The sequence below is a fragment of the Nannospalax galili genome, unplaced genomic scaffold, assembly GCF_000622305.1.
Source record: "Nannospalax galili isolate Female #2095 unplaced genomic scaffold, S.galili_v1.0 scaffold891, whole genome shotgun sequence".
Taxonomy (NCBI): Eukaryota; Metazoa; Chordata; class Mammalia; order Rodentia; family Spalacidae; genus Nannospalax; species Nannospalax galili.
The window spans coordinates 31,086-57,600 of record NW_008330576.1 but is presented as its reverse complement, the minus strand read 5'-3'; the positions used below and the strand labels follow the sequence as shown (position 1 = coordinate 57,600).

Genomic DNA, 26,515 nt, shown 5'->3' with positions numbered 1-26,515 from the left:
AGACCAAAGCTTACCCAATCAAGCTAGCCTGGCTGACCAGCCAGCACAGGGATATATAACCCCTTATCTCTGCTTCTCCAATGATGTGACCACAAGTGCTGAATGAATCCATGCCCAGCCTGTTTTATTTAACACAGATTCTAGGGCTGAAGGACTCAGGTCCTTACTGAGCCATCTCCCTAGCCCAGTAATGGTTTTCTAGAACAGTTGCTCCCTATGTGTTGATGGGAGAAGAACCACAATACAGTACCTGCTAACTAAACTTATCTCATGGAGAAGGGTAAAGTAATGAAGGTGCTATCTTAAATGCCCTCCCAAACTATACATTATTTCCATTTGCAAAAGACAATCTGAAGCTAGAAATGTGTTAATAAGTCTCAGATAATTAAAAATAAATCATAATCTACATTATAAAATGGTTTTATTTACCACCAAGTTTTATTTACCAAAATTGAAAATTTTAAGGATAAATAATAATAAAGGACATGAAATGGGGGGGGGGCAGGGGAGGTAGATAGAAGTGGAGAAAGGATGGGGTCTGAAATTCTCCAATCAATGAAAACATTTTTTTAATGTTACCAAAGGAGCAGGGCGTAGTGGCACACCCCTTTAATCCCAGCACTTGGGAGGCAGTGGCAGGTAGATTTATGAATTCGAGAAGGTCGCTTGTTCTGCATGAGTTCCAGGCCAGCCAGGGCTGCATAGTGAGATCATATCTCAAAAAAAAAAAAACAAAATAACAATTTGTTTTGGTGATTTTTCTGCTGAACTCTGGCTATGCAAAACATTGATTCATTTTGAAAACTGTTTACAAACTGGCTAGAGGGAATTCAAAATTAAACTTCTTATAGAAACAATGTTGCAAATGAATGGTACTTATAAGTCATAGTTAAAGGCTAATAGAACAAAAAAAGCTCAGAATCTAGGACTTCTGAGGTGGCTCAGTGGGTGAAGACCCTTACCGCCCAAGTTCAATGTCTAGGACATGGTTGAAGGAAAGAAAAGATTCCCAAAGTTGTCCTCTGACCACCACACGTGCATAAAAATAAAATTTTTAACGGAAGAAAATATGTATAATCTCAAGGAACTGATATTCAGAATATATAAAGAACAGAAACAAAAACTGACATCAAAAACAAATGTCAAGGGGTTTAAAAAGACATTTGGAACCCTTGTGTATTACTGATGATGAGAACTTAAAAGTGTAAACTGCTCTGGAAAATGGCATGGTAATTTTTCCAAAAATTATATACAGAATTAGCACATGATTCTACTTCTAGATGCACACCCTAATAGCATTCAAAGCAGAAACTGAAACAATATGCACATATTCACAGCAACATTATTCACAACAATAAGGAAGATGTGTCTATGACACATACAGCCGGGCATGGTGGCACACTCCTTTAATCCCAACACTTAGGAGGCAGAGGCAGGCGGATCTCTGTGAGTTCAAGGACAGCCTGGTCTACATAGTGAGCTCCAGGACAGCTGGGGCTACAGGGAGACCCTGCCTCAAAAAGACCCCCCCCCCTAAAAAATGACACATACATACAGATAAAGTAATCAGCCTTAGAAAGAAAGAAAATGCTGGCATAATACAATATAGATGAATTGTAAGGACAATTTAATGAATATGGAGTTTCATTTTGAAAAGATTTAGTTCTGGAGATGGAAGAAAGATGACAGTAATAGTAATGTTATTGAACTAGGTATCTAAAAATGGCTAAAATCAGGGCTGGCGAAATGGCTAAGTGCTCTAATGGCTAAGAGCACTTGCTGCTCTTCCAGAGGACCCAGGTTTGTGTCTCAGCACTCACATGGCAACTAACAACTGTTTGTAACTCCAGTTCCAGGGGATCCAATGCCCTCTTCTGACCTCCACAGCATTGCATAACACAGGTACCCTTACGTACATGCAGGCAATATACTCACATACGTAAAATAGTAAAATATTAAAAAATAAAAGCAAAAATCATTAAAAAATAAATAAAAATGATTAAAATGGAATTAGGGCTGGTAGCTCCTGCCTGTAATCCTAGCACTTGGGACGTTGAGGTAGGAGAACTGAAAGCCAGTCTGAGCTATACAATGAGTTCCAAAGCCAGCCTGAGCTATAGTGAGACCCTGTTAAAACAAAATGAAAGGTTGAAAATGACAAATTTTGTGTTATATGCATTTCACATTTTAAAAAAATTTTAAAGTATTTTTATCTAATTTATTTTTGCAAGCCACTGGTAGTGTAAAGAAAGCTTTCCAGTACAGTGAAAAAAATCTGAAGTGGAAAAAGGAAGTATCTTTTTATTAAAAACAAGCTACTACTAACAAAGGTAGTATATAAAAGAAACAAAATAAAAAGAAACCAAGTAGCCTTCCTACCCCACCTTCTTAACATTTACTTCCTGCTTTGTTTTGTGACAAGCTGTTACACTATAGCCCAGGCTGACCTGGAACTCAAGGCACTCTCCTACCTAGGCTTTCCAAGTACTGAAATTACCTATGAGCCACCATGCAGAGCAGCATTTACTTAAAAAACAAAACAAAACAAAAAACCCCCAGCAAGTGCTGGGTGTGGTGGCACATTCCTTTAATCCCAACACAGAGGCAGAGGTAAGCAATCTCACCAGAAGTGTCCAGCCTGGTCTACAAAGGGAGTCCTAGGCAAACTAACACTATATAGTGAGACCCTGTCTTAAAATAAATTAACTAAAATTAAAAGTCCGGAGATTGTAGCTGGTGTTAAAAGAGGTCTGGGGCTCACCCCTTAGTACTGAGAGATAAAAAATTATAGAGAAGCTGGCTAGAATACTGTTTTAAGTTCTTAAGAAAACATAATCCAGGACCAAATGAAGCATTATTTTCTTTGTTCACTATCAATCTAGCCAATCTGAACCCTTTCCTTTGGTCTAAATCAGTTAAAAAAAAAAAAAAAACCTGAAGGCAAAAAACACCCGCAAAATTAAAATTAAATATTTCTTGAACAGAACACATGAAAAAAAAAAAAAAAACCTGAAGGCAAAAAACACCTGCAGAATTAAAATTAAATCTTTCTTGAACTCAACAGAGAACTAAGGAGTTGGGTTAACTAAGCAATCTAAAATCCAAGAAAAGACAAGCCTTTCCTAGGAGAGACAGGATACAATCATGGACTCTTCTATGGTAGAACAAATAGAGAAACAATTTTGCCAAAAAAAGCACATGAAAAGGATTACTCTGAAATTGTTAATATTGCAAAGATGAACTATGGACTAACACAAGTATAGTATCCCATATAGACACAATGAGAATTTAAACCCATTTGCAACATCTTAGCTAGACCTCAACCAAAATGCTCACATTGGAGGAACACAGGGTTTCAGTATAGGTCTGTGATATGGAAGCAACCTTTACTATGGGAAAATAAGAGTCCAAACCAGATCCCCTCCTCTAAGGCACAAAAATGTCAAGGCACTGGAGAGGCAGCAAGTCCAGTTAAATCCCAAAGGCACAAGTAAGGTCATCATGAAGGTTGAGGGAAGGGTGAAAGATGTTCCTAAGTACCACCTGAAGCCAATGATGTACTAAGGAATCCTTTCCAACTACTCTTGACTAGGTTAACCCCTTCACTTAACAAGTCTAGGAATCCAATTTTCCAAGTATAAATACTCTATCACTATGCACTGTCCTATCCACAATGTTCAGTATTCAGTAAAATACTGCAAGGGCTAGCAAGATGGTTCAGTGGGCAGACACTTGCCACACAAGTCTGGCAACCAGAATTTTATCCCCAGAACCCACATAAGGAGAGAGACCTGACTCCTCAAAATTGTCCCATGGTCTTCACAGGCACACTGGGCATGCACTGTGCCCCTCATCATAGACACACACACGCCCGTACACACAATTTTTTTTTTAATTAAATAAAGCCAGCAAGATAGCTAAGTAGGTAAAGGCACTTGCCATCACCAAGCCTGAAGACCTGAGTTCTATCCCTGGAACCCACATGGTAGAAAGAGAGAACCAACTCCCACAAGTTGTCCTTTGACCTCCACAAGCACATACCCACACACATATAAACACACAAAATAAATTAAAATGTAAAAAAAAAAAAAATTAAATATTGGAAGACATGCAAAAATGGCGAACATGCAGCTGGGGAGATCCAGCAAACAGTAAAGTGCTTGCTATGTAAGCATAAAGACCTGAGTTGGGTTCCCACTATCCATATAAAAATCATGGTGTGGGAGCATGCACAAAATCCCCAGGGTGAGGAAGCTGAGGGTTCCTAAGGCTGAGTAGCCCAACCTAATAGAGCCTCTAGTCAGCGGGGTACAGTGGCACACACCTTTAATCCCAGCATTGAAGAGGCAGAAGCAGACAGATTTTTTTTTTTCAAAATAGTTCTCTTAAAGTTTTATGTATGTATGTGCACTGAATGCATCTCTGGAATTGGTTCTTTCCTGCCACCTTGTGGGATCTGAGGATAAACTCAGCAGGCCTTCAAACAAATGCCTCTAGTTGTTGAGCCATCTCTCTGGCCCAAGAAACAGGTATTTTTTTAAATTCAAAATTTTATTTACATTTATTTTACTGGTAGCGCCAGTGTAGTCAGAGAAACTAATAGAACCAAAGTGGCAGTTTATAGTGAACATTTGGAAGACATTCTTTCTCCAGCACTATCATCCCTCCCCTTTAATCCTTTTACCTGAGCAGCAAGTAACCACAAAACAAACTTTATTGCAGTTTTAAACTGCTGGGGAGCCAGCCTCTTACAATCCTAAACGGCATCTGGCTTGAATGTTGAAAAACTTAGTTTTACATTATTTTTATGTCTCGAGTTCTCAGACTTGGAAAGTGGTTGTTCTCATCTGTAGGCTTGCTTTGTGATGCAGTCTACTTAAATTTTATCGTTTTCATTCAATAATAGATTTACTCCCTAAACATGATCATTTCCCAGTCTTTCCTATTTTCTATGGGTAAGAGAAAAAAATTATATAGTAATAGACAGAAGATATGTTAAATCCTAACACAAAACAGGATTGCCATGGCAGATTATATATGTGTGTTAAACTTTCTTGGGGGCTGGAGAGAAGGCTTAGCAGATAAAGGTACCAAGTTTGAGTCCCAGGACCCTCGTGGAGGGCGAGTATCCAGAAGAAAATTGTTCTCTGACCTGAAAATTTCTGACTCCAATCTAACCTTCAGGTTTGGTACCTCAGATTCAACTTACTCCAGACTGAATTCACTTTTCTCACTCATCCCATCCTACAATGTTCTCTTCCTGTTGTTTTTTTTTGTTTTTTTTTTTTTTTACTATAGTCTTCATCTACATAGCAACCAATGCAGAAACCTGGAAGACAGCCACAACCTAGTTATCACACCTCCCCTTATTACCCCCTAGAGTCAATTATCAAATTTTGACCATTTTAACTCTAAAATTAATTTTTCAGTCTTTTTCCCTTTAAATTGATCCTCTAAACTACACAAATCTGCCTATTTCTCTTACCAGGTTTCCCATCAGTTGCTTTCCAATAAAGACTAAACTTCATGGCACATATATCACTCTATAATATCTACTCTACAGTCTGTGTATGTGTAGATATGTACATGCTCATGTTTGCAAATGTGCCTGTGTGGAGGAAAGAAGCAGATGTCAGGTGTCTTCCTCAACCACGCTTCACCTCATTTTTTGAAACAGGATCTTTCACTGAATCTGGGGAACTCACAATTAGTTATGGAGACTGACAAGCAAGCTCCGGCAATCCACCTGTCTCCACCTCCTCAGCAAGAGACACAGATGCACAATCTTTCCTTCACTGCTATTTGCTGCCTCATTCTTTGTACTGTAATAATAGTTCCTGCCCACACTGGGCTCTATACATGTTTCTACTCTCCTCTTTACCTCAAACATTATTTCAACTAATTGTTATCCTCACTGTTTAAAACACAGCCCAAGTATCATGTAACCAATAAATAACCACCTCCACACCCATAAACTTATGTAAACCCTGAGGTCATCTTTATCTTAACTCTTAAATTATACTGAAATAATCTGCTTCAATATATTCAATTGCACTAGACTGTAAGAGTCTTGAGAGCAAGGGAATGCAGTTCAGAGGCTGAGCACTTGCTAAGCACGCATAAGCATCACAAAAACTAAAAGTTCTTGCAGGCACTGATTTGATCTATAACTCCAAAAACCTGCAACATACAACTCAATCTTTGTTGAAATCAAACACAATTTTTTCATTTCTCTCAAAAAGACCAGGTAACAGGAAAAAATTGTATCATTGAAACAATCATCTTGCTTACAAAAAGGGGCCTAAAAAACTATTCCTTTCTCGTAAGATTCTCTTCCTCCTCACATAAAATTCCTAATACCTGGCAATTCTTAAATTATTTTAAAATAACATTTATTTATTCATTCTTTGTGTGAGTATACCACTGTGTCTGTATGGAGGTCAGAGAACAACCTACAGGAATTGGTTCTCTACTTCTACCACTGGGGATCACTGAACCCAGGCTTGGCAGTAAGTGCCCTTATCTCTTGAGCCATCTCACTGACCCCCAAGCAGTTTTTGAGGCAGACAATTATAGTTGCAAATTATCTTGGATACCAGACTATAATGGTACAAGCATAAACTCAATTGATAATTTGTTACTGAGGTCTTGAGCTAACGAATTTCTACCAACCTAAAGAACAGGAAAGGAAATGGAAAAATGCATATGAAGGGTTCTTAAGCAAATTATCAAAGACTGCCTAATGTGCCCTCTTTCAAACAAGTATATTTGCTGAATGAATGTGAGTAGTGTTATACTGACAAATTATACATTAAGACAAAAATAAGAGTGGATAGTAAAGGAGGTGGGCTGAAGAGATGGTTCAGTAGTTAGGTGCACTTGCTGTTATTGCAGAAGACCTGGGTTCTGGTCCCAACACCCACATGTCAGCTAACAACTGTCTTAAAACTCCTGTTCCAGGGGATCCAGTGCTCTCTCCAGGCCTCTGTGGGCACTGCACACATGTGGTACTCAACATACATGCAGGCAAAACACTCACACACATAAAATAAAAATAAATCAAGGCCAAGTATGGTGGCACATGCCTTTAATCCCAATACTCAGAAGGCAGAGGCAGGTAGATCTCTGTGAGTTTGAGGTCAGCTTGGTCTACATAATGAGTTCCAAGTCAGCTAGGGCTACACAGTGAGACCCTGGCTCAAAAAACAAAACAAAACAAAAATCATAATTCTAAATTTCTATCAATACATTACTATATCAATGAAAACAAAAAACTTGAAAGTGACCGCCTCAGTTGACACTATATTTTCAAAGGTTAACAGCATGTACTGAATTTCTTGTCTAACTAACCTGCAATCAATGATTTGGGTGCTAGAGCTGCCCGTTTTCTCTCTCCTACTTCCCAAAGTCAAGAAGAGATTTCTCTACTAGCTAATAAAAATAAAAATCAGTAGACAAAAGGAGCTGAACAGGGTACCAACTCCAAGAGATGGCACTCTCTTCTTCCAGCCCAGTACAACAGACAGAGATAGGTGGTCTTCTTGGATCAGGTTTTTTGGCAGAGGTTAAGGACATGATCACATTATTTTTTCATGTATTATTTTGTTTCTCACATTTACTATGGCATAAGATTTCCCAGAAACTATTAGGTAAACTTATAATCAAAAACATTTGGCCTGGTGTAGTGGCAAATGCCTATAATCCTAGCATTCAGAAGGCTGAGGTAGGAGAATTACTAGCTTAAGTGAGGTCAGCCTGGGCTATAGACCTGCTGAGTTAGGCTGTTAAAATGTTTTTCCACCCTTCCTTAAGGTTTTTTGTTTGTTTGTTTTTTAGTAAACAAAAGAATCCCTTTTCTGTTTCTTCCCCTTTTTATGGAACTAAGAGTCAAACTCCACAGTTTTCCCTCTACTAGGCAAACACTTTTATCACACTAAGCTAAACAGTCCCAAAGATGCTTTCTTTTCTTTTTCTTTTTTAAAGCCAGGCCTTCCTTACTCTGTAGCCCACAATGGAGTCAAACTCACTATATAGTAGAGGCTGGCCTCCAAATTACAGGGGTCCTTCCTGCCTCAGCCTCTCATGTGAGGAAATTCAAGGTATAATGCACCACACCTGGCAAAAATGCTTTGCTTTTTTAAAAACCAGTCAGTCTGGACACAGTCACATATTCCTACAATCCCAGGACTTCTGAGGCAGAGGCAGAAGCAGCAGGAGTTCAAGGTCATTCTTGGCTATATACCAAGTTCAAGGCTTGCTTGGACTATATGAGACCCTGCTTCAAAACAAAAGGGCACGCCTGGGAACATGGCTCAGTGGGTAAAGTGCTTGTTGTGCAGGCTTCAGGACCTGACTTTGGATTCCCAGAACCCATGTAAACACCTGGCACATGTGTAACCCTAGAGCTGGGTGGGATAGACAGGCAGATCCCTGGAGCTGACTAGCCAGTCAATCCAAGCTGAGAGTTCCAGGTTCAGTAAGAGACCCTATCTCAAAAAATAGTAGTAGTAATGTGGAAAGCCATAAAGGAAAGATATCCAATGTCAACCTCTGGCCTCTACACATATACAAAACATGTACACATGTGTACACATACACACTTTTAATTTTAAAGCCTAAACCCTAAAAGCCATGACCAATTTTATCAATTTATTATCACTAAAGAAACAATATGTAGGTTATTAGATTACTGATGACTAAAACACTGAAAATATAATTTAAAAACAAGATTTCTAGTCATTTGATGTCCAGGTTCTAGTATAGCCAAGAAGGACCTTGAACTTCTGATCCTCCTGCCTCCACTTCCCAAGAGCTGTGAGTGATAAGATTAAGGTGGGAACAGCGGGATTAAGGCATGTACCACCATACCTGGTCTGCGTGGTGTTGAAAATTGAGCCCAAGATTTAGTACATGCTAGGTAAGATATCTGGCAAGCACTACCAGCTTGGCTACATCTCCAACCCTTAGAGAAGTAATTTTTATGCCTGAGAAAAACTATGTAGGACTGAAGACGATAGGGTTCATAAAGAATTAACTTTTAAGACTGGGGAGATAGCTCAGCTGTTAAGAGCATTTACTCTCTTGAAGAGGCAAGGGATTCAGATCCCAGCACCCCATGATGGCCAACACCTGTCTGTAAGTCCAGTTCTAGGAAATCTGACATCCTTTGTGGCCTCTGTACTACACACATGTGGTATACTTACATACATGAAGGCAAAGCACTCACATACATAAAAATAAATAAAATATTTTTTAAAAGAATGAACTTTTAAGTACTAGTCAAACATTTACTATAACCATAATTCTCTAATAAAAGTTTTCTCTTATTTGCTATTAAAAATTTTTAAAGCAGCCAGGCATGGTGGTGCACACCTTTAATCCCAACACTTGGGAGGCAGAGGCAGGCAGATCTCTGTGAGTTTGAGGCTAGCCTGATCGACATAGCGAGTTCCAGGACAACTTGCTACAGGGAGACCCTGTCTCAAAAAGACAAAAAAAAAATTTTGTTAACCAACTAGGCGAGGTAGCGCAAGCCTTTAGTTCCAGTACTTGGGAGGCAGAGGCAGGCAGATCTTTGTGAGTTTGAGGCTAGCCTGATCGACATAGCGAGTTCCAGGACAACTTGCTACAGGGAGACCCTGTCTCAAAAAGACAAAAAAAAAAAAAAAAAAAAAAAAAAAAAAAAAGCACATTTCCAATGGGAGGAAATATAAGATTTGAAACATATTTGTGAATATTTAAAAACAATTTTATCTGTACACCAGAAAATTAAAATGATTATCTAATAAACTTAACATAAAAGATACCAAAAGCAGGTATTTGTAAAGTGAATGAGAGGTTAAGCATCTTCAACTCAACAGGATAACTATACATACTGGAGAATACCAGGAAAAAAACAATTAATTCTAAAGCAAATAATTTTAAGTTATTACAACTAAAATTATATTTATATGTCCTGGATATTTAATGATAGAGACTTTTTACTACAATATATTTTTAAATAACTACCAAAAGCTTACTTTTTGGGCCAGGCCTAGAAGCATACACTAACCTTTACTCTCAGCATTCGGGAGACAGAGGCAGAGGCAGAGGCAGGTGGATCTGTGAGTTTGAGGCCAGTCTGATTTACACAGAGCTCCAGGCCAATCAGGGCTACATAGTGAGATGCTGTCTCCCTGCCACTTCAAAAAAAAAAAAAAAATCACTTACTGGGTCACATTAGAAATGTAAGCTGCTACTAAGGTCTTAATCTTTCTCCTATTTTTAGCAACTTATTTGTTTCCAATTTCTCAAAACTAAGTTTTCATCCAAAAGAAGTAATTTGATAAATTATAAAAACTGTTATTAAACTAGGCATGGTGGTGTACGCCTTTAGTCCCAGCACTCGGAAGGCAGAGACAGGCAGAACTCTGTGAGATCCAGGACAGCCTGGACTACATAGTGAGTTCCAGGCCAGCTAGAGCTGCAGGGAGACCCTGTCTCAAAAGGACCAAAAAAAAAAAAAAAGAACACCCCAAAACAAACAAATGCTATTAATACACTTTAAAACCAATTATGTCTTTTTGTTTTGGTTTTGTGGGTTCTTTTTTGGGGGGTGAGGGGGTGTTAAGGCAGGGGTCTCCCTGTAACTCCACCTGGCCTAGAACTATATAGACCAGGCTGGCTTCCATCTTATAGAGATCTGCCTGCCTCTGCCTTCTGAGTGTTGGGATTAAAGGCACGTGCGACCACTCCCAAGAACCACTTTCTAATACATTGTTTTATTTCTTTAGTAAAAATTTCCTTGTCCTACAAAATTATTTCAGCTATTATAAAAGCCTGACTGCTAGAACTTCAAATCAAAGCATTGTTAATGATTCACATTTAATCTAGACATACTCCTTTCCTAATCTAATACAGAAGGCTATGGACACCATAAAATACAGGATCCCTAATACAGTCATCCAGCCTACTGAGACCTTAACATTGAAATTATTTGTTACCGGTCATGATAGCTTATGCTTGTAATCCAAACGCTTGGGAGATGGAGGCAAAAGGATCAGTTCAAGGTCAGCCTCTGCTACATTAGGTTTGAAGCCAGCCTGACCCTGTCACAAAACAATACAACAGTGTTTGTTTTAAGGTCTTATGATTCATCCTGGGGCCACACAAGTCTCATCATTCTTTACTGCCAGATTCATAAGAGTACCAAAGGACCCCAAGAGGCCTAAGCTTCTCACCATGAAAATTGTACTCCCATCATGCTCATCTTCCCTAGACAACACTCCTAATATGCCACACCTGTCCTAGTTACAGTACACAAAACCTTAACAAGCTAATCTACATTTATGAATGAAAAAAATACAAGTAAGTTTTTTCTAAGAAGTTGTCATTTTAAACAATGTGTTTAGAAAGCATTCCATAAGATATTGGAGAGGTAAAAATGAAGTCAAGCATTGGCATGTCTCAACCACCTAGACCTAGCTATTTGCAATGCAGGTTCAATAACAATACAGTTTAAATTAAAAATGAATGCACTCAAACAACCAGACTAGTGAATATGTCTGGGTTAGATATACACTTCAGAGCATGAGTGAAGTATAAACTGAAAATGCAGTTGTTCATTTTATCAAGCTTCATGGCTATAGTGGTACTCACCTGTAATCCCAGCAGGTTGAGGCAAGAGGATTTCAGTCAAGATTGAAGCCAACCTGGACTACATAGTCAGGCCCTATTGCATTAAATAAATAAATAACCCCATCTTCAATATAGGACAAATGATCCCCTATAACCAATCCAGTTTAAAATGGCTAGGCAACATAAAAAAAAAAAAAAAAAAAAAAAAAAAAAAAAATGCAAGAACATACCTCACATGAGGTCTTCCCAAGACATTTGGTATTAGTGACTTAAGTTGTCTTTTTTCCATATTCTTCCTAACAACTTGATAAATTACAAATATAATCAGATGTTGCCTTTTTCTTTTTCTTTGGGGGGGGTATGTGTATGCGTGTATTGCCTGCATGTAGGTAAGTGTACCTGTGTCATGCAATGCCTGAGGAGGTCAGAGAAGCTGTCGGATCCCCTGAGACTGGAGTTACAGACAGTTGTTAGCTGCCATGTGGGTACTAGGATTTGAACCCGGGTCTTCTGCAAGAACAGCCAGTGTTCTTAATCGCTGAGCCATCTTTCCAGTCCCTTTTTTTTGGTTATTTTTGAGACAGGGTCTCCCTGTAGTCCCAGCTGGAACTCACTATGTAGACCAGGCTGGCCTTGAACTTAAGAGATCCGCCTGCCTCTGCCTCCAAGTGCTGGGACTAAAGGTGTGCACCACCACACCCGGCAGATGTTGCCTTTTTCAAACTCTGAAAAAACCTACTTCATTCTTTTTTTTTAAATTTTTATTTATTTATTTTTATTTTCACCACCACACCCAGCAGATGTTGCCTTTTTCAAACTCTGAAAAAAACCACTTCATTCTTTTTAATTTTTATTTATTTATTTTTATTTTATGTGTATGAGTGTTAGGTCTACATGTATGTAAGCGCACCCATATTGTGCGATGCCCAAAAAAGTCAGAAGAGGATGTTAGATCCCCTGGAACTGGAGTACGGATGGTTGTTAGCTGCTATGTGGATGCTGGGAATCAAACCCAGGTCTGCAAGAACAGCCAGTGTTCTTAACAGCTGAGCCATCTATCCAGCCCCCATCACTTTATTCTTTATCTCACTAATCCAAGGCATAGTGAACAGTAACTAAGATAACATAAAACCATTTTATTCAATGAACAACTGATACTACAATTATAAGCTTCAGATACAGTACATCCTTTTTTGTTTGGTTTCCTTGTTGTCTTTTTCAGAGTTTCCCTGTAGCTCCAGCTGTCCTGAAACTCCCTGTGTAGACCACACTGCCCTCATCTCAGAGATGCACCTGCCTCTGCCTCCCAAGTGCTGGGATAGGACATCCTTTTTGAACAACCAAGTCCAAGTTTCATTTTTAGGGAGGGCCTTATGTAGCTCATGGTAGCCTCCAACTTTCTATCTAGCTAAGGATAACCTTGAACTTGTTTGGTTCTCCTGACTCCATCTCCCTAAGATCACAGGCATGAGTCACCACACCCAGTTTTATGTGGTACTGGGCAAATGGGGAATCAATCCAGAGCTTCATGCATTGTAGGAAAGCATTGAGCTACATCTTTAGTCAAGTTTCTTTGACCAGAATTAGATGGATTGTGTTGTATAATCATCTCATGAAGAAACCACTTGACCAAAATTACAATCTTGGAATCGGTTAGGTTAATTTAGAAAAGATAAAAATTTCCCCAGTCAGTCATTAATTACCCATCCCATAACCCTGCCACACACACACAAATAACTGTAAAGAAGAATTAGGTAAAAAAAAAAAAAAAAAACATGACCAGCTCAATGAAATGTCCAAGAGACTATATAAAACGGAGTATTATAAAGCATGATTATCTTATTTGGTATTCCTATATAATCCTGTTATTGCTATACACAAAAGTTAAGGACTACACCACTGACAGCTAAGGTACTAAGAGGAGTATTAAGAGTGCAGGGAATGCCAAGCTTGGTGACCCAGGCCTTTGATCCCAGCATTCTCATGGCAAGGACAAGCAGGTATCTATGAGATTGAGGCCAGCCTGGTCTACATAGTTCCAGGCCAGCTGAAGCTACATGGAAACCCTATTTCAGAAAAAAAAAGTGTAGGTACTAAATGAATGTACTAGTAACTTGGGAAAATTCTTAAGATAATCCGCAATGCTGACTCTGTACCTAAAAAACAAATTTTATGAAAAACTACCCCAAAACATCATTAAAACACAGAGCCTACACTAGACATATAACTTATTCTAGATCCCTCTGAGTCACATATTCAACCCATTTTTTTAAAAAATAAATTGACTCAACAAGTATCCAGTATGCCCATACCCCCACTGCCTACCCCCTAATCAACTGATCCTAGAAAAGCAGAAAGAAGTTCGGTTTAATCCTAAAAGACTGATTCACATAAGAGCTTGACTTTCTTTATGACCTTGGGCAAAGTCTACGCTACTAAAATGATGTTTGGTGTGCCTGCTTATTACTGAAATTTAATCCTAATATCATGTGAACAATAGTGAGGGTACTCTAAGCTGGACCTATGGAGTTAAGTTTTTAATCATACATATTAACTGATATGTACTATAAACCATGATTTTCACTTTCTTAATGCGGGGGACAACTCTAATAAAACCCCAAATTCAACATGATCAAAAAAGTCTGAAAAGTTGAGCCTCCTTACTAAAAACAGTAAGAAAAGAATAAAAAACTGGCTTAATTTGCCATTTAATTTCTTTTGTAAGGACAACTGCTGGACCACAAACAAAAATGTGTAACTTGGCATTTGGTGAATCAGAATATTAAGCAATCTACAATCTAAAAATTATACAGATAAGTCTATCATTTCAAGTCACTAATTTGTGTACCCACATAAAGGAGTAATCTTGGTATAGCCTTATGAGCATTAGAAAGATAAATCCCTGCCTCAGAGGGCCATTTGCTGAGTGTATTCATCTCAGGATCTTAGGGAAGTTTACCAGCAGTATCTTTGTAGGTTTCCCTCAGGTACTCTTAGGAGTGCTTAACATCATTCACACATTCAGCTACCGCTAGGGTGAGAAGTAAATAAACACGATTTACTTATGCAATTATTTACCACAGAACTCTGGTCAAGCATGCAAAAGTAAACACTCATACAGACATACTCAAAGAAAATAAAGCATACGAAGTATAATTAAGATTCACCCTCAACTGACCACTATGGAAACCAGAGGCCTCCCACATGGGCTGTTTTTTACTACCACTCTTGATTTCAAGAAGTTGCAATGTCAACTCAATATTTTAGTAGTAGATGAACAGAAGTTCCTGAAATCCCTTTTTCCAGATTCTCAAAAGATGTTTATCGAAGTAGAGTAACGCCCCCTAAAGCACCGTACTAGAAAGAATGGAATACCAAGCAGGTTAGAAAAGGCGATCTAACTTCATTAACCAGGGGGACTAGGGTCGGAGACTAGGAACGTGAACTCGGGGTGGGGGTGGGTAGCAAAGTGAAATCTAACCCCAGAAATCACAACACAGGCCGCAGTCTGAGAGCTGGAGCTGGCGGGAAGTGAGCTCCCTTCCGTTCCCAGGGGAAAGTCCAGGCTAGAGCCGCTCAGCTCAGCGGCCGTACACGGCGCCAATAGTGCATGCCTACTAACGCGCCGAAGGATCGGCAGAGAAGGGGAGGAGATCCCGGCAGACGGCCCAGGGAGAGGACTGAGGGTGGGAGCAACGGCAGCGTCTGGACGTCTGGGATTACCTTCACTGTGACGACAGAGGGGTGTCCTCGGGCTCCGGCGACCGTCCTGGCTGCGTAATAGGTGGTGTCTTTCCCGCTTCACCCGCAGCAGCCACAGAACCAGCTCCTTCAGCCAGTCGCCATTTCCCGCCTACCGACCTGCTGCACCGCACGGACAGGGACCCGGATGGAAAGCGGCCTTCCCGCGCAGGCGCCCTCACTTCCTCCGCCCCCTCCCGCCACAATTCCGCGAGGTGGGAGGAAAGGAATGCGGCCGGCCAGGGCGCTGGGGGGAGGGGGAGACGACCTCGACTTCCGAGAAGAGGCTCAAGTTCCTGCCACCCGAAGAACTCACCGGTACGAATTCCTGAGAAAAAAACCAACACCGGGACCTCGGACCCCACGCTGTACGCCAGGACAGACCGTGAGGCTCCGCCGGGGCTGGGGGAGGTTTGTACTTCGGGGGCCTCCGTAGCGGGCAGGGAGGTGGTCGCAGGGGGAGTGAAGAGGCGGGGCGCCAGGACTGCTTCCCTCCCGCCGCTAACGGAACTGCCCTGGGCCGGCAGCGGAGTGCGCGCCCTCGCCCCGGAGGCGGGGTTATGGAGCGCGCCGCTCCGGGTCGGCCTCCGCCTGCGGGCGCGGGGTGGAGCCGGGCTAGGGGGCGGCGCTGGCGGCTTCGCGCGCTGGAGGAGGCGGTGTATGCCCTGCTCTGCCTGGCTTGGGACGCCAGCGCTCGCTGCTTTCCTGGAAGGTCGCCGCAGCCTGGAGCCTCTTTCTAACTCACTACTGGAGGGCAGAGCAGTCGCTCTTACACCAGTCCTGCAAACCCATAGCCTGGCCGCCCTCCCTCGCGTTGTGGACGATGGTGCTGCCGACTGAAAACTCAGACCCTTAAACCATCCATCCACAAGCCAGCGTCACAGGATGGTCAGCTCCATCCCCAGGAAAATATATCCATCTGGAGAGACCCGTTGTAGCGGAATGCCAGAAACCCAACCCCGGTGCTTGGGAGCGTTAGCTGTAGACCAAACCTCCAGGCCACTGTCATCATTCTATTAACGGTTTATTGAAAAACAACTATGTAATAGGGTTATAACCCTGATTGAGGCAAAAGCAATTACTGCCTTCCCAGAGTTAACAGTCTGCGGAAGAAGACCTTAAAGAGATTTAACACTGTGATCAAGTGATTTGTAGGAGTGGCATGACAGGAGTGGTAGGAGCATGTGAGTGTGCCAGCCAGGGGATCTGGGAAGGTTTTTAGACTTCACTAAGACTTAAAAGAGAATTGGTGTAAGAATTGTGTTCCTACATGACAGATACACGAAAAACAAGGTATTGACCCAATGTTCCCAGAAAGCTGTTCTGTAGGGTAAGAGAATTGGAGACTGGGGAGTAACAGCAACAGAGGAGGCTTAAAGGTAAATGTGAAAGTGTAGATGGAAGCCTCTTGTAAATATGATTGTTTCTGTTTCAAAATGTAGAGCCGGTGGGTTGTCTTCTGAAAACCTTATACACTGCGTATCCTCTCAGAGCTCTCTATTTGCAACCTAAATCTTGCCAGCCCAAAAATGGTTTGAAGCTGGACATGGTGGCACATGCCTGTAAAGCCCAGCAATCAGGATACTGAGGCTGGAGGCTAACAAGTTCCAAACTGCCTTGGCTACATAGCAAAAAAATGAGAAGAAAAGTAAAAAGAAAGCTTTGAGCCCAGCATAGTGTGGCACAAGCCTTTAATCACAGCATTCAGTAGGCAAGAGGCAAGTGGATCTCTGAGTTTGAGCCAGCCTGGTCTACATGACAAGTTCCAGGCCCCATAGGGATACATAGTGAGACCTTGTCTTCCCCCAGACCCCCCAAAAAGAAAGCTTTGAATGCAACATTGATTTGAGAGCAAAGAACAAGAATCCACCTGGTGGCCTGGTATGGTGGCGCTCGCCTTTAGTCCCAGCACTCTGGACTCAGAAGCTGGCAGATCTTTGTGAGATTGAGGCCAGCCTGGTGTACATAGTGAGTTCCAGGCCAGCTGCGGCTACAGGGAGTCCTTGTTTCAAAAACACAAAAACCGGCTGGAGAGATGGCTCAGCAGTTAGGAGCACTGACTGCTCTTGCAGAGGACCTGGGTTTGATTCCCAGCACCCACATGGCAGATATGAACCATCCTTAACTCCAGTTCCAGGGGAATCCGAAGCCCTCTTCTGACCCCCGCAGCATTGCCCAACAGGTGCACTCACATACTTGCAAGTAATACACGCATACGGATAAAATATAAAAAAAAGACAAAAACAAATACAAGAACCTATAATAATAGGTTCCTGAAAAATGCTAGTGTGTATTCTGGAAAGTAAGAGAATGTAAACTAAATAATTACCCCATTGTTTATTAAAATTACTTTTTATAAATGTTTAGTGTTGGGGCTCAGCAGTTAAGAGCAATGGCTGCTTTTGCAGAAGACCCAGATTCTAACCCCAGCACCCACATGGCAGCTAACAACCATCCTTAACTCATTCTAGGGGATCCAACGCACTCCTCTGACTGCCATGGCCATGGCATGACACATGTGAGTGCAGGCAATACACTCACATTATTATTATTATAAAAATAATAAAATATTTCAAAACTCAGTGTTAGCATAAAAGAGGGCTTCATTTATATTTTCATACATATGTGATCTACTTTATCATTCATTCCCCTCCTCTACCACCAGTCCCCTACCTATCCCTGCCAGGTTCCTTTCCTTTCCTCAAATAGTCTCTCCTGCTTTGATGTCACACGTATTCCATTATGCCCTTCATCTGCCCTCTCCCTTGAGCTGTCTTCCCACTCATGATCCCCTTTCTGGTTTTATGACTCTCCCACAAACATAAACACACATAAAACAGTAAGTATAGGTTCTGTGAATGAGAGAAACAGGTATTCTTTGTCTTTCTGTCTTATTTCATTAGTAGTCATTTCCAGTTGCATCTATATTCCTGCAAATGTCATGATTGCATTTTTCCTTATTGCTGCATAAAATGTCATTGTGTATATGTACATTTTTTGAACCAGAATTGGAGTTTAAAGGAAGATTGACATAGATTTAAGCATGGAAGTTAGTAAAGAGAGAGATTCTTGGGAAAAGGAGAATAAACACCCAAGAGTGCAAGTGTGAGCTGTTCCTGTGCAAGAGCAGCAAATGCAGGTGGATTGCTGTGAGCTTGAGGCTAACCTGATCTACATAGCAAGTTCCAGGCCAGCCAGGGCTACATGGTAAGACCCTGTCTCAAAAAAAAAAAAAAAACTGAAGATGCTTTTGCTTTGGTTGCAGGACATAGAAAAATCAAGCTGGAACCGAGCTGCTTCCCACTGGTTAGTTTTCATAGTGCCAGCAGGCTGTTATCAGGAGATTAACCAACATTCTTACTCAGTTGTGAACTTGGTATACTACACTATGGACCTGCCAGGTAAGATGTGCCCAGTAGTGCAATAGTGGCATGACTGTTAAGGGGGTAACTAACCATCTAATCCATTTTCCAGTTGGATTAGAGAAAGCAATTCATGTGTGATACTGAGAATGTGGTCAAAAGCCCACTGCTGAGGAGGTAATAGGCCTTAATGGAATCTACTGCTATTGGTTTGCTGAATACACATGATGTGTCTATCTAAATGCCTTCTAAATATTTATGTTGCTGTCCATAGGTTAGTGCTGCTGTGAGCTTTGATTAGAGAAGCTGCTTTTTGCAGTGGGCAGCAGTTACTGTACAGACTCATAACTAACCAAAGTGCTGAGAATAAGTGACTTGAATACACTACCATAAATGGGACATCTGTATCACCCTCTCCAAGGTTCAGGGAACATTGCAGAAGAGGTTGAAAGAATGTAACCAGAAGAAGAGATGGAGTATTTGGAACCCTTGTCTTCAGGCATGGCATGAGGCTTGCACTCTTGTACTCTGAGTAGTTGTGGTTACCTGTATTGAGACTTGTACAAGATTGGACCCATCCACACTCTGTCATGGAGGGGACAGGGGCTCACCAGGCCTCTACCCTCCCTGAGGATGGTTGCTGAGGGAGGGAAAGACACTTTTTTCAGTGGTCTAAGTCATGCTTCTGTAAGCAATCCTAATTAAATTCACTGGGTATCACAGAGGTGTGGGGAGGTGAAAGTATAAAGAGGGCCTAGTTAGGAAGAAAAAAAGGATCAGTGGATATAATTAAAATAACATTAAACACATTTGAAAATGTCATAATACTGTGCTCACAATGTGGAAACCAGCTTTTTCCCAAATGGGGTTAATAAAAGAGTTAAACTCCGCCTCAGCCATCATCACATGAGGGCCGTTTCTGATTCTGATCCAGTGCTAAAACTAAAAAAAAAAAAAAAGAAAAAAACCAAAAAAAAAAAAAAAAAAAGTGTATGTGTGTGTGTAATGTCATAATAAAATCCAACTATTACAGAGCAAAATTGTATATAATTAATATATTGAAAAAATTAAAAGTGGTTTTTTTTGTTGCTGTTGTTTTGATTTTAGTTTTATGAGACAGTGTCACATGTAGTCTAGGCTGATCTCAAAATCAGTATATAACTCAGGATGGCATAACTCCTGATCCTTCTACCTCTACCTCCAAAATGCTAAAATTACAGACATGTGCCATCATACTTGGCTTAAAAAAAGTTTTATAGGGGCTGGAGAGATGGCTCAGCGGTTAAGAGCACTGACTGCTTTTGCAGAGGACCCAGGTTTGATTCCCAGCATCCACATGCGGCTACAAATCATCCTTAACTCCACATCCAGGGGAATCTGAAGCCCTCTTCTGACCTCCGAGGCATTGTGTGACACGGGTGCACTCACTTACATGCAGGCAATACACTTATACACATAAAAATAATAAATAAAATATTTTTTTTTAAGTTTTATAGCCGGGCGTGGTGGCACATGCCTGTAGTCCCTAAGATTGGGAGGCAGAGGCAGGGGGGTCCCTGCGAGGTCAAGGGCAGCCTGGTCTACATAGTGAGTTCCAGGACAGCTGGAGCTACAGGGAGACCCTGCTTTAAAAAGACAAAAAAAAAAAAAAAAGTTGTATAAAATATACGAAATTCGGGGCTGGAGAGATGGCTCAGCAATTAAGAGCACTGACTGCTCTTACAGAGGACCCAGGTTCGATTTCCAACACCCACATGGCGGCTACGAACCTTTTTTAACTCCAGTTCCAGGGAGTTATGAATCCAAAGCCCTCTTCTGACCTCCACACCATCACACAACATGGGTGCACTCACATACATGCAGACAATACACTCATACACATAAAATAAAAATATTTTAAAAAAAAAAAATATATATATATGAAATTGCAGGGGGGGGGTGGAAAGATAGCTCAGTGATTAAGAGCACTGGCTGCTCTTGCAGAGGACACAGGTTTGGTTTCCAGCACCCACACAGCGGCTAACACCCATCTGTAACTCCAGTTCCAGGGGAATCCAATGCCTTTTTTCTGACCTCCATGGGCACTGCATGACATGGGTGCACCTACCTACATGCAGGCAATACACTCATAACACATAAAATAAAAAATACTTTTTAAAATATATAAAATAGGGGGACTACAGGGAGACCCTGTCTCAAAGAGATTATATATATAAAAGGATAGTGACAAAGTAATGTAATAGAAATAGCTCAAATCTTCCAACAGTCTTTCATCAGGTTCTTTATTCCAAGGAACAAGTGGGGTCTCCCTAATTCAAAAATACAAAATGTTCCAGCATCAAAAACTTTTTGAATGCCTAAGGACAACAAAAGAAAATTCCACACTTGACCCTCATGTAACAGTGCACGGTCAAAAATTAAAATTACCTTCAAGCTATTACATAGGTGTACAAGAAACACAAATGAATTTTGTATTTAGACTTAAGTCCCACCTCCAAGATAACTCACTATACATGGCAAATATTCCAGTATCCAAAATAATCTGAAAACCAAACCACTTTAGGTTCCAAGTATTTCACATAAGGATTGCTTAACTTGTATAAGGAATATTATTTACCTTTTAATTGATTCATAAGATATTATTTACTTCATAGAGGCAGGTCAGCCTGGGCTACAGAGACACTATCTCAAAAAGGCAAATATATATATAAAATAATTCATGATGTATTCAATTCATTAAGGCAATAATGGGCTGCAGTTTTGCTCTATAATAGTTGGCAATGATTATCTAAAACTTTATAAGATATAAGCTAAGTTTAATTTTCTCTCAAATCTGCTTATTCCTCAGTGTTTTCTACTGTAGTAAATGCAGATTGTCTTCCTTACACCCCAGGTCCAATATAGCTGGCTCTCAGTACTGGCCTCAGTATTTTTCCACATCAAGAGGATTCAACCCACTATTCAAAGAAAAATGAATCTGTTCTGAATCTGTTTCAGGCTTTTTGTCATTGTTTTCTAAACAATATAGCAATGTAACCATTACAGTGTATCAAACACTATAAGTTACCTAGAGATCACACATAAAGTATCATTTGAAGATTTAAAATCATTGAAAGGGTTTGGGGGTAGGCTGGAGAGATGGTGCAGTGACCACTCTTGCAGAAGACCTGGGTTCAAATCCCAATACCTACATGGTGGTTAACAATCTGTAACTCCAGTTCCAGAGGGTCCAACACCCTCTTCTGTCCTCCACAGGCACTTCACAACATGGATGCACTTACATATATGCAAGCATAACACTCATACACATAAAATTTAAAAGTTTTCAAAAGGGTTAGGAATGTAGCTCAGTGATTAGGGTTTATGTAGCTTGCCTGGGGCATAGGGCTGGATCTTCAACGTTGTGTGAGCTGGGCATGGTGACACACATCTCTAATCCCAAAACTCAGGTGGAAGCAGAAGGATCAGGAATTCAAACTCATTCACAGCTACACAGGGAATTTGATGCCTGTCTGGGATACAAGAATTTGTCTCCAAAATTATTACTATTATCCTTTCCGTTTTTTGAGACAGCCTTATGTATCCCGGGCTGGCCTCTAATTCACTATGTTGCCAAGGCTGACTTTAACCCCTTATTGTACTGCTTCCACTTCCCAAATGCTGGGATTATAGGTTATGTACCACAATGCCAGCTCATCAATTGTTTTGTAAAGATTTATTTTTATGTGCGAACCTACATAAGTTTTGTGCATTTCATGTGAGCAGGAGCCCATGGAAGCCAGAAGACGGTGTTAAATTCCTGGAACTAGAGTGACTGACAGTTGTGAGCCACCCTGTGGGTACTATAAACCAAACCTAGGACCTCTTCAAGTATTCAAGTACAGTAAGCATTCTTAACTGTTGAGCCATCTCTCCAGCCCCATCATCTTTTTTTACTGTCTAGCTCTGGCAGGCCTGGAATTCACTACAGAAACCAGGCTAGCTTCAAACTCAGAGATCTGCCTGCCTCTGCCTCCCTAATGCTGGGTTGAAAGGCATGAGCTACCACATCCAGCCTTTCATCACCAGTTTTTTAAAAACAATGGAGTATGTTGTGTTTATCTAGCTAGTCATTTTTTCAAGATTTATTTATTTATGGGTCTTTTGCCCCAGCTGGCCTGGAACTCACTATGTAGACCAGACTGGCCTTGAACTCACAGGGATCTGCCTGCCTCTGCCTCCTAGAGTACTGGGATCAAAGGTATTCGCCACCATGCCCAGCTCTTTTTGTTCTAAAATTATGAGTTTATGTGTGTTTGTGTATGGGTATGAGCTAGTGAGTGCAGGTGTTCTAGGAGCCCGTAAGAGTGTCTGATCCCTTGGAGCTGGAGTTAGAGGCAGCTGTGAGCCCCTGACCTGGATGCTGGGAACCAAACTTGGGATCCTCTGCAAGACCAACAGATATTCTTAACTGTCAAGCCATCTCTACTGTCAAGCCCCATGTCTACTCATTTTTAATTTAACACTGTGTGAATAATATAGACTCTAGATTCTGTGATCGCCTCTGAAAAGTGCTAATTCTTATTTCAGCAGCCTTTGTCCTTCCTCCCTCCTCCCCTCTCTGCCTTCTCTTTCTCTCTCCCTCCTTCCTCTTCCCTCTCACCCACTTTCCCTCTATCCTTTCCTTTTTCTTTTTACAGTGCTAGACATCAAACCCAGGGCCTCACAGAAGACTAGGCAGACTACCACACATCAGGTGGTCTCAGTCTAAACATGTACAGCTCAGTTCTCCACCCTATATGAACATGGGGACCCCCCATGGATTCCTAAGGCTGCATCTCTCAACAGCTCCTTCTTTGGTAGCTCACCCAACAGCTTCCAACTGTTTGAGCTGCCCCTCAATGATCTCAGTGCTCTCAGAACCACTGTATTCTGCTCCACTTTCAACATTTTTACACCACAGGAAGCAGGTCACTATGGGGCTTACTGCCTGTTTCTCTTCTCTCAAAGACTGTATTTTAGCTAGGTGTGGTGGTTCATGCCTGCAATCCCAGCACTGAGGAGAAAGCCGTGGCAGGATTGCCATGAGTTTGAGGCCAACCTGGGCTATAGTGTGAGACCTCTCTTGGTCCTCCTGCCTTCCCCTCTGTAGCATGTCCTACCGGCATGTGCCACCACAACCCAGTGTCTGAAAAACAAAAATGAAGATGTCTTGTGCTGCCTGAAAACAGTTGTCAAATGTATCTTATCCAGTTGTAGTTTCTAGTAATCCAGGTGGAATAGTCAAGTTACTCCATTATGCCAGAAGCAAAAGTCTCTCTTCAAGATTTTTAAGTCCAGCTCTTTGCAGACAGCAAAAATATGAAAATTTTATCTTTCAGAAGCCACAGCTACCATTTTAAAGGGAAAGCTGGTCTAAGAATGAAGGCAACATGTAGAGAAAAAAATGAAAATTTTTGAAAAAAAATCAAGTCTTTATGAGTTGTCTTCAAGTCCAGGGGACTCCTGCCTATTATGTGCTTTTCTTTCATAGGTATTACATTTCTCTCTTTTTCTTAGTTGGTTCAATTTTCATTTTAAACTCTGAGGGAAGAGTCTAAAAAGGAACTGGAAAAACAAGAGAAAAATTAAAGGAACTGGAACGTTGATGCCCATAGGTGATGTAGACTCAAAAAGCTAAACTTGGACATGTATTCATACTTGGTAAGAACTAGGAAGCACCTTTTTGCTAAAAATCAACTGAATCCAGCTCTGCAAAAGCCAGTCATGAAAAGCAGGACAAAAGCTTGGCATCTCTGCTTTAATCTTTAACTGTCTCCTTTGCCTTAAACTTTGAGTCAACTCTACATGTAAGGGTAATCACTTAAGGCTGGTGAAATCTAATGCTCGTAAACCTTCCCTCCCCCAAGTCCCAAGACATGAAGGTAAACAAATATTTCAAGCTCTTTTAGTGATATAACAGATTGTCAAGATCCAGCTTTCAGAACAACCTTTTCCAGACCCCTAAAATGGCACCTATAAGTCTCCAGTCAGTTGTCCCAAACCTAGGAGGAGTAGTGAGCCTTACAGTAAAGCGGATCCCTCTGACAAGGCTGTTCCCTAAAGAGGAGGAATCATCTTACAGTAAGAACTAAACTGCCCCACAGGTGCTGACTTTCCCCAGAGCCTCAAAGTACTACACAAAGTACTGAGGCAATCTTCGACCAGACACCACTTTGACCAAGACTGCTTAATTATGCTTACCTCTTGCCCACTGCCCTAATTCTTCAAAGCTCATGTCAGTAGCCTACAAAACGAAGGAGGCTTGATGCACCTTGAATTCCATATTGAATAAATTCCTTTCCTGCCTTTGATAATTTTTTCATTTCATTTCTGAGGCAAGTGGCTAGACCTGATTTGTTGGTTGGAGCTCCCTCCCTGATGACCTAGACTATTTACCTCATTGGAACCACAGGGCTGGGCCTGAAGAGCAAAAGATTCAAATGTCATCCATCACAGGAAGAAGTTAACTATCACCCTCACAAGATTTTTTTCGGGGGGGGTGCTGTTGGGACAGGATCTCCCTGTAGCTGCAGTTGACTTGGAATTCACCGTGTAGACCAGGCTGGCCTCAATTTCACAGAGATCCACCTGCCTCTGCTTTGATGAGTGCTGGGACTGAAGGCCTGCACTAGCACATCCTGCTCCTCACAAGATTGTTTGAGACAAAGTCTGACTACATAGGCCTAGCTGGCCTGACATACGCTATGTAGCACAGTTGGCCTTGAAGTTGTGTTTGCCTTACCTCAGCCTCTCAAGTACTGGGACTACAAGGGTGTTATCACCCTTAAAAGAGTCTCTGTTCTCATATTCCAGCAAATTTTCTTACATGATTACATACATTGAGACACATTTTATATAAAAAAAAAATTGTTTTACTTACAGGTAAGAGCACAATGTGTGTGCAGTGCCTGAGGAAGCTAGAAGAGGGCATTGGATCCCTGGAATTGGAGTTACAGATGCTTGTTAGCTACCATGTGAGTGCTGAGAACCCAACCTAGGTCTTCTACAAGAGCAGCCAGAGTCTCTGTTCTCATATTCCAGCAAATTTTCTTACATGATTACATACATTGAGACACATTTTATATAAAAAAAAAATTGTGTTTTACTTACAGGTAAGAGCACAATGTGTGTGCAGTGCCTGAGGAAGCTAGAAGAGGGCATTGGATCCCTGGGATTGGAGTTACAGATGCTTGTTAGCTACCATGTGAGTGCTGAGAACCCAACTTAGGTCTTCTACAAGAGCAGCCAGTGCTCTTAACCACCAAGCCATCTCTCCATACTTTTTTTTGAGACAAGGTCTCATGTTCCCAGAGATGGGCCCTTAACTCACTATGTGGTCAAGGGCAACCCAACTCCTGATCTTCCTGCCTCTACATCCCAAATGCTGGGATTTCACATGTGCACCACCACACCCAGTTAATGTGGTGCTGGGGATTGCACCTAGGGCTGCCTAGGTTTTGCTACCAGTAACTGAACTTGAACAGTCCTCCCTGTCTTGCCCTATAAACCTCCTCAGCTTCATTTTTTTCCTTTGATCCTTATATTCCAGCCATATAATTATACTGTTTTCCTTGGGTGAATACCTGATTATTTGGAACCTTTCAATTTTGGAACTCTTAAAAAACTACAAATGACCCTACCATTTGACCCAGTTATACCACTCCTTGGCATATACCCAAAGAACTCATCCTATTGCAGAGACACTTGTACATCCATGTTTATTGCTGCTCTTTTCACAATAACTAAGAGATGGAAGCAACCTAAGTGTCCCTCAA

General features: G+C 41.2%; 2 protein-coding genes across 3 annotated transcripts in view; one reads left to right on the top strand and one right to left on the bottom strand.

Moving 5' to 3' along the window:
* The window catches only part of Ctdspl2 (CTD small phosphatase like 2), a 62,893-nt gene extending 47,087 nt beyond the window's left edge, over nucleotides 1-15,806 (bottom strand). The window contains exon 1 of one of the 2 annotated variants that reach the window (XM_029554098.1): nucleotides 15,674-15,806. The gene's annotated coding sequence lies outside the window, so the exon portion shown is untranslated. Of the gene's footprint in view, nucleotides 1-15,339 lie in introns of both variants that reach the window. The other variant, XM_008849133.1, reaches the window with a different exon arrangement.
* On the top strand, nucleotides 14,799-25,893 carry LOC115066972. Its single transcript, XM_029554091.1, has 4 exons — nucleotides 14,799-14,945; nucleotides 15,319-15,768; nucleotides 18,623-18,758; nucleotides 25,623-25,893. Exons 1-4 carry the CDS (start codon nucleotides 14,799-14,801, stop codon nucleotides 25,736-25,738), a joined length of 849 nt encoding a protein of 282 aa, XP_029409951.1. The 3' UTR covers nucleotides 25,739-25,893.
* The last annotated feature ends 622 nt before the right edge of the window (nucleotides 25,894-26,515 follow it).

Bases quoted from the DNA above. Each gene is read 5' to 3' on its own strand.
- LOC115066972 (XM_029554091.1), top strand. From the start codon at position 14,799: ATGGAAACCAGAGGCCTCCCACATGGGCTGTTTTTTACTACCACTCTT. The intron at 14,946-15,318 runs GTAGAGTAACGC...GAGCAACGGCAG, and splicing joins CTCAAAAGATGTTTATCGAA to CGTCTGGACGTCTGGGATTA. The intron at 18,759-25,622 runs GTAAGATGTGCC...TTTTACTTACAG, and splicing joins CTACACTATGGACCTGCCAG to GTAAGAGCACAATGTGTGTG.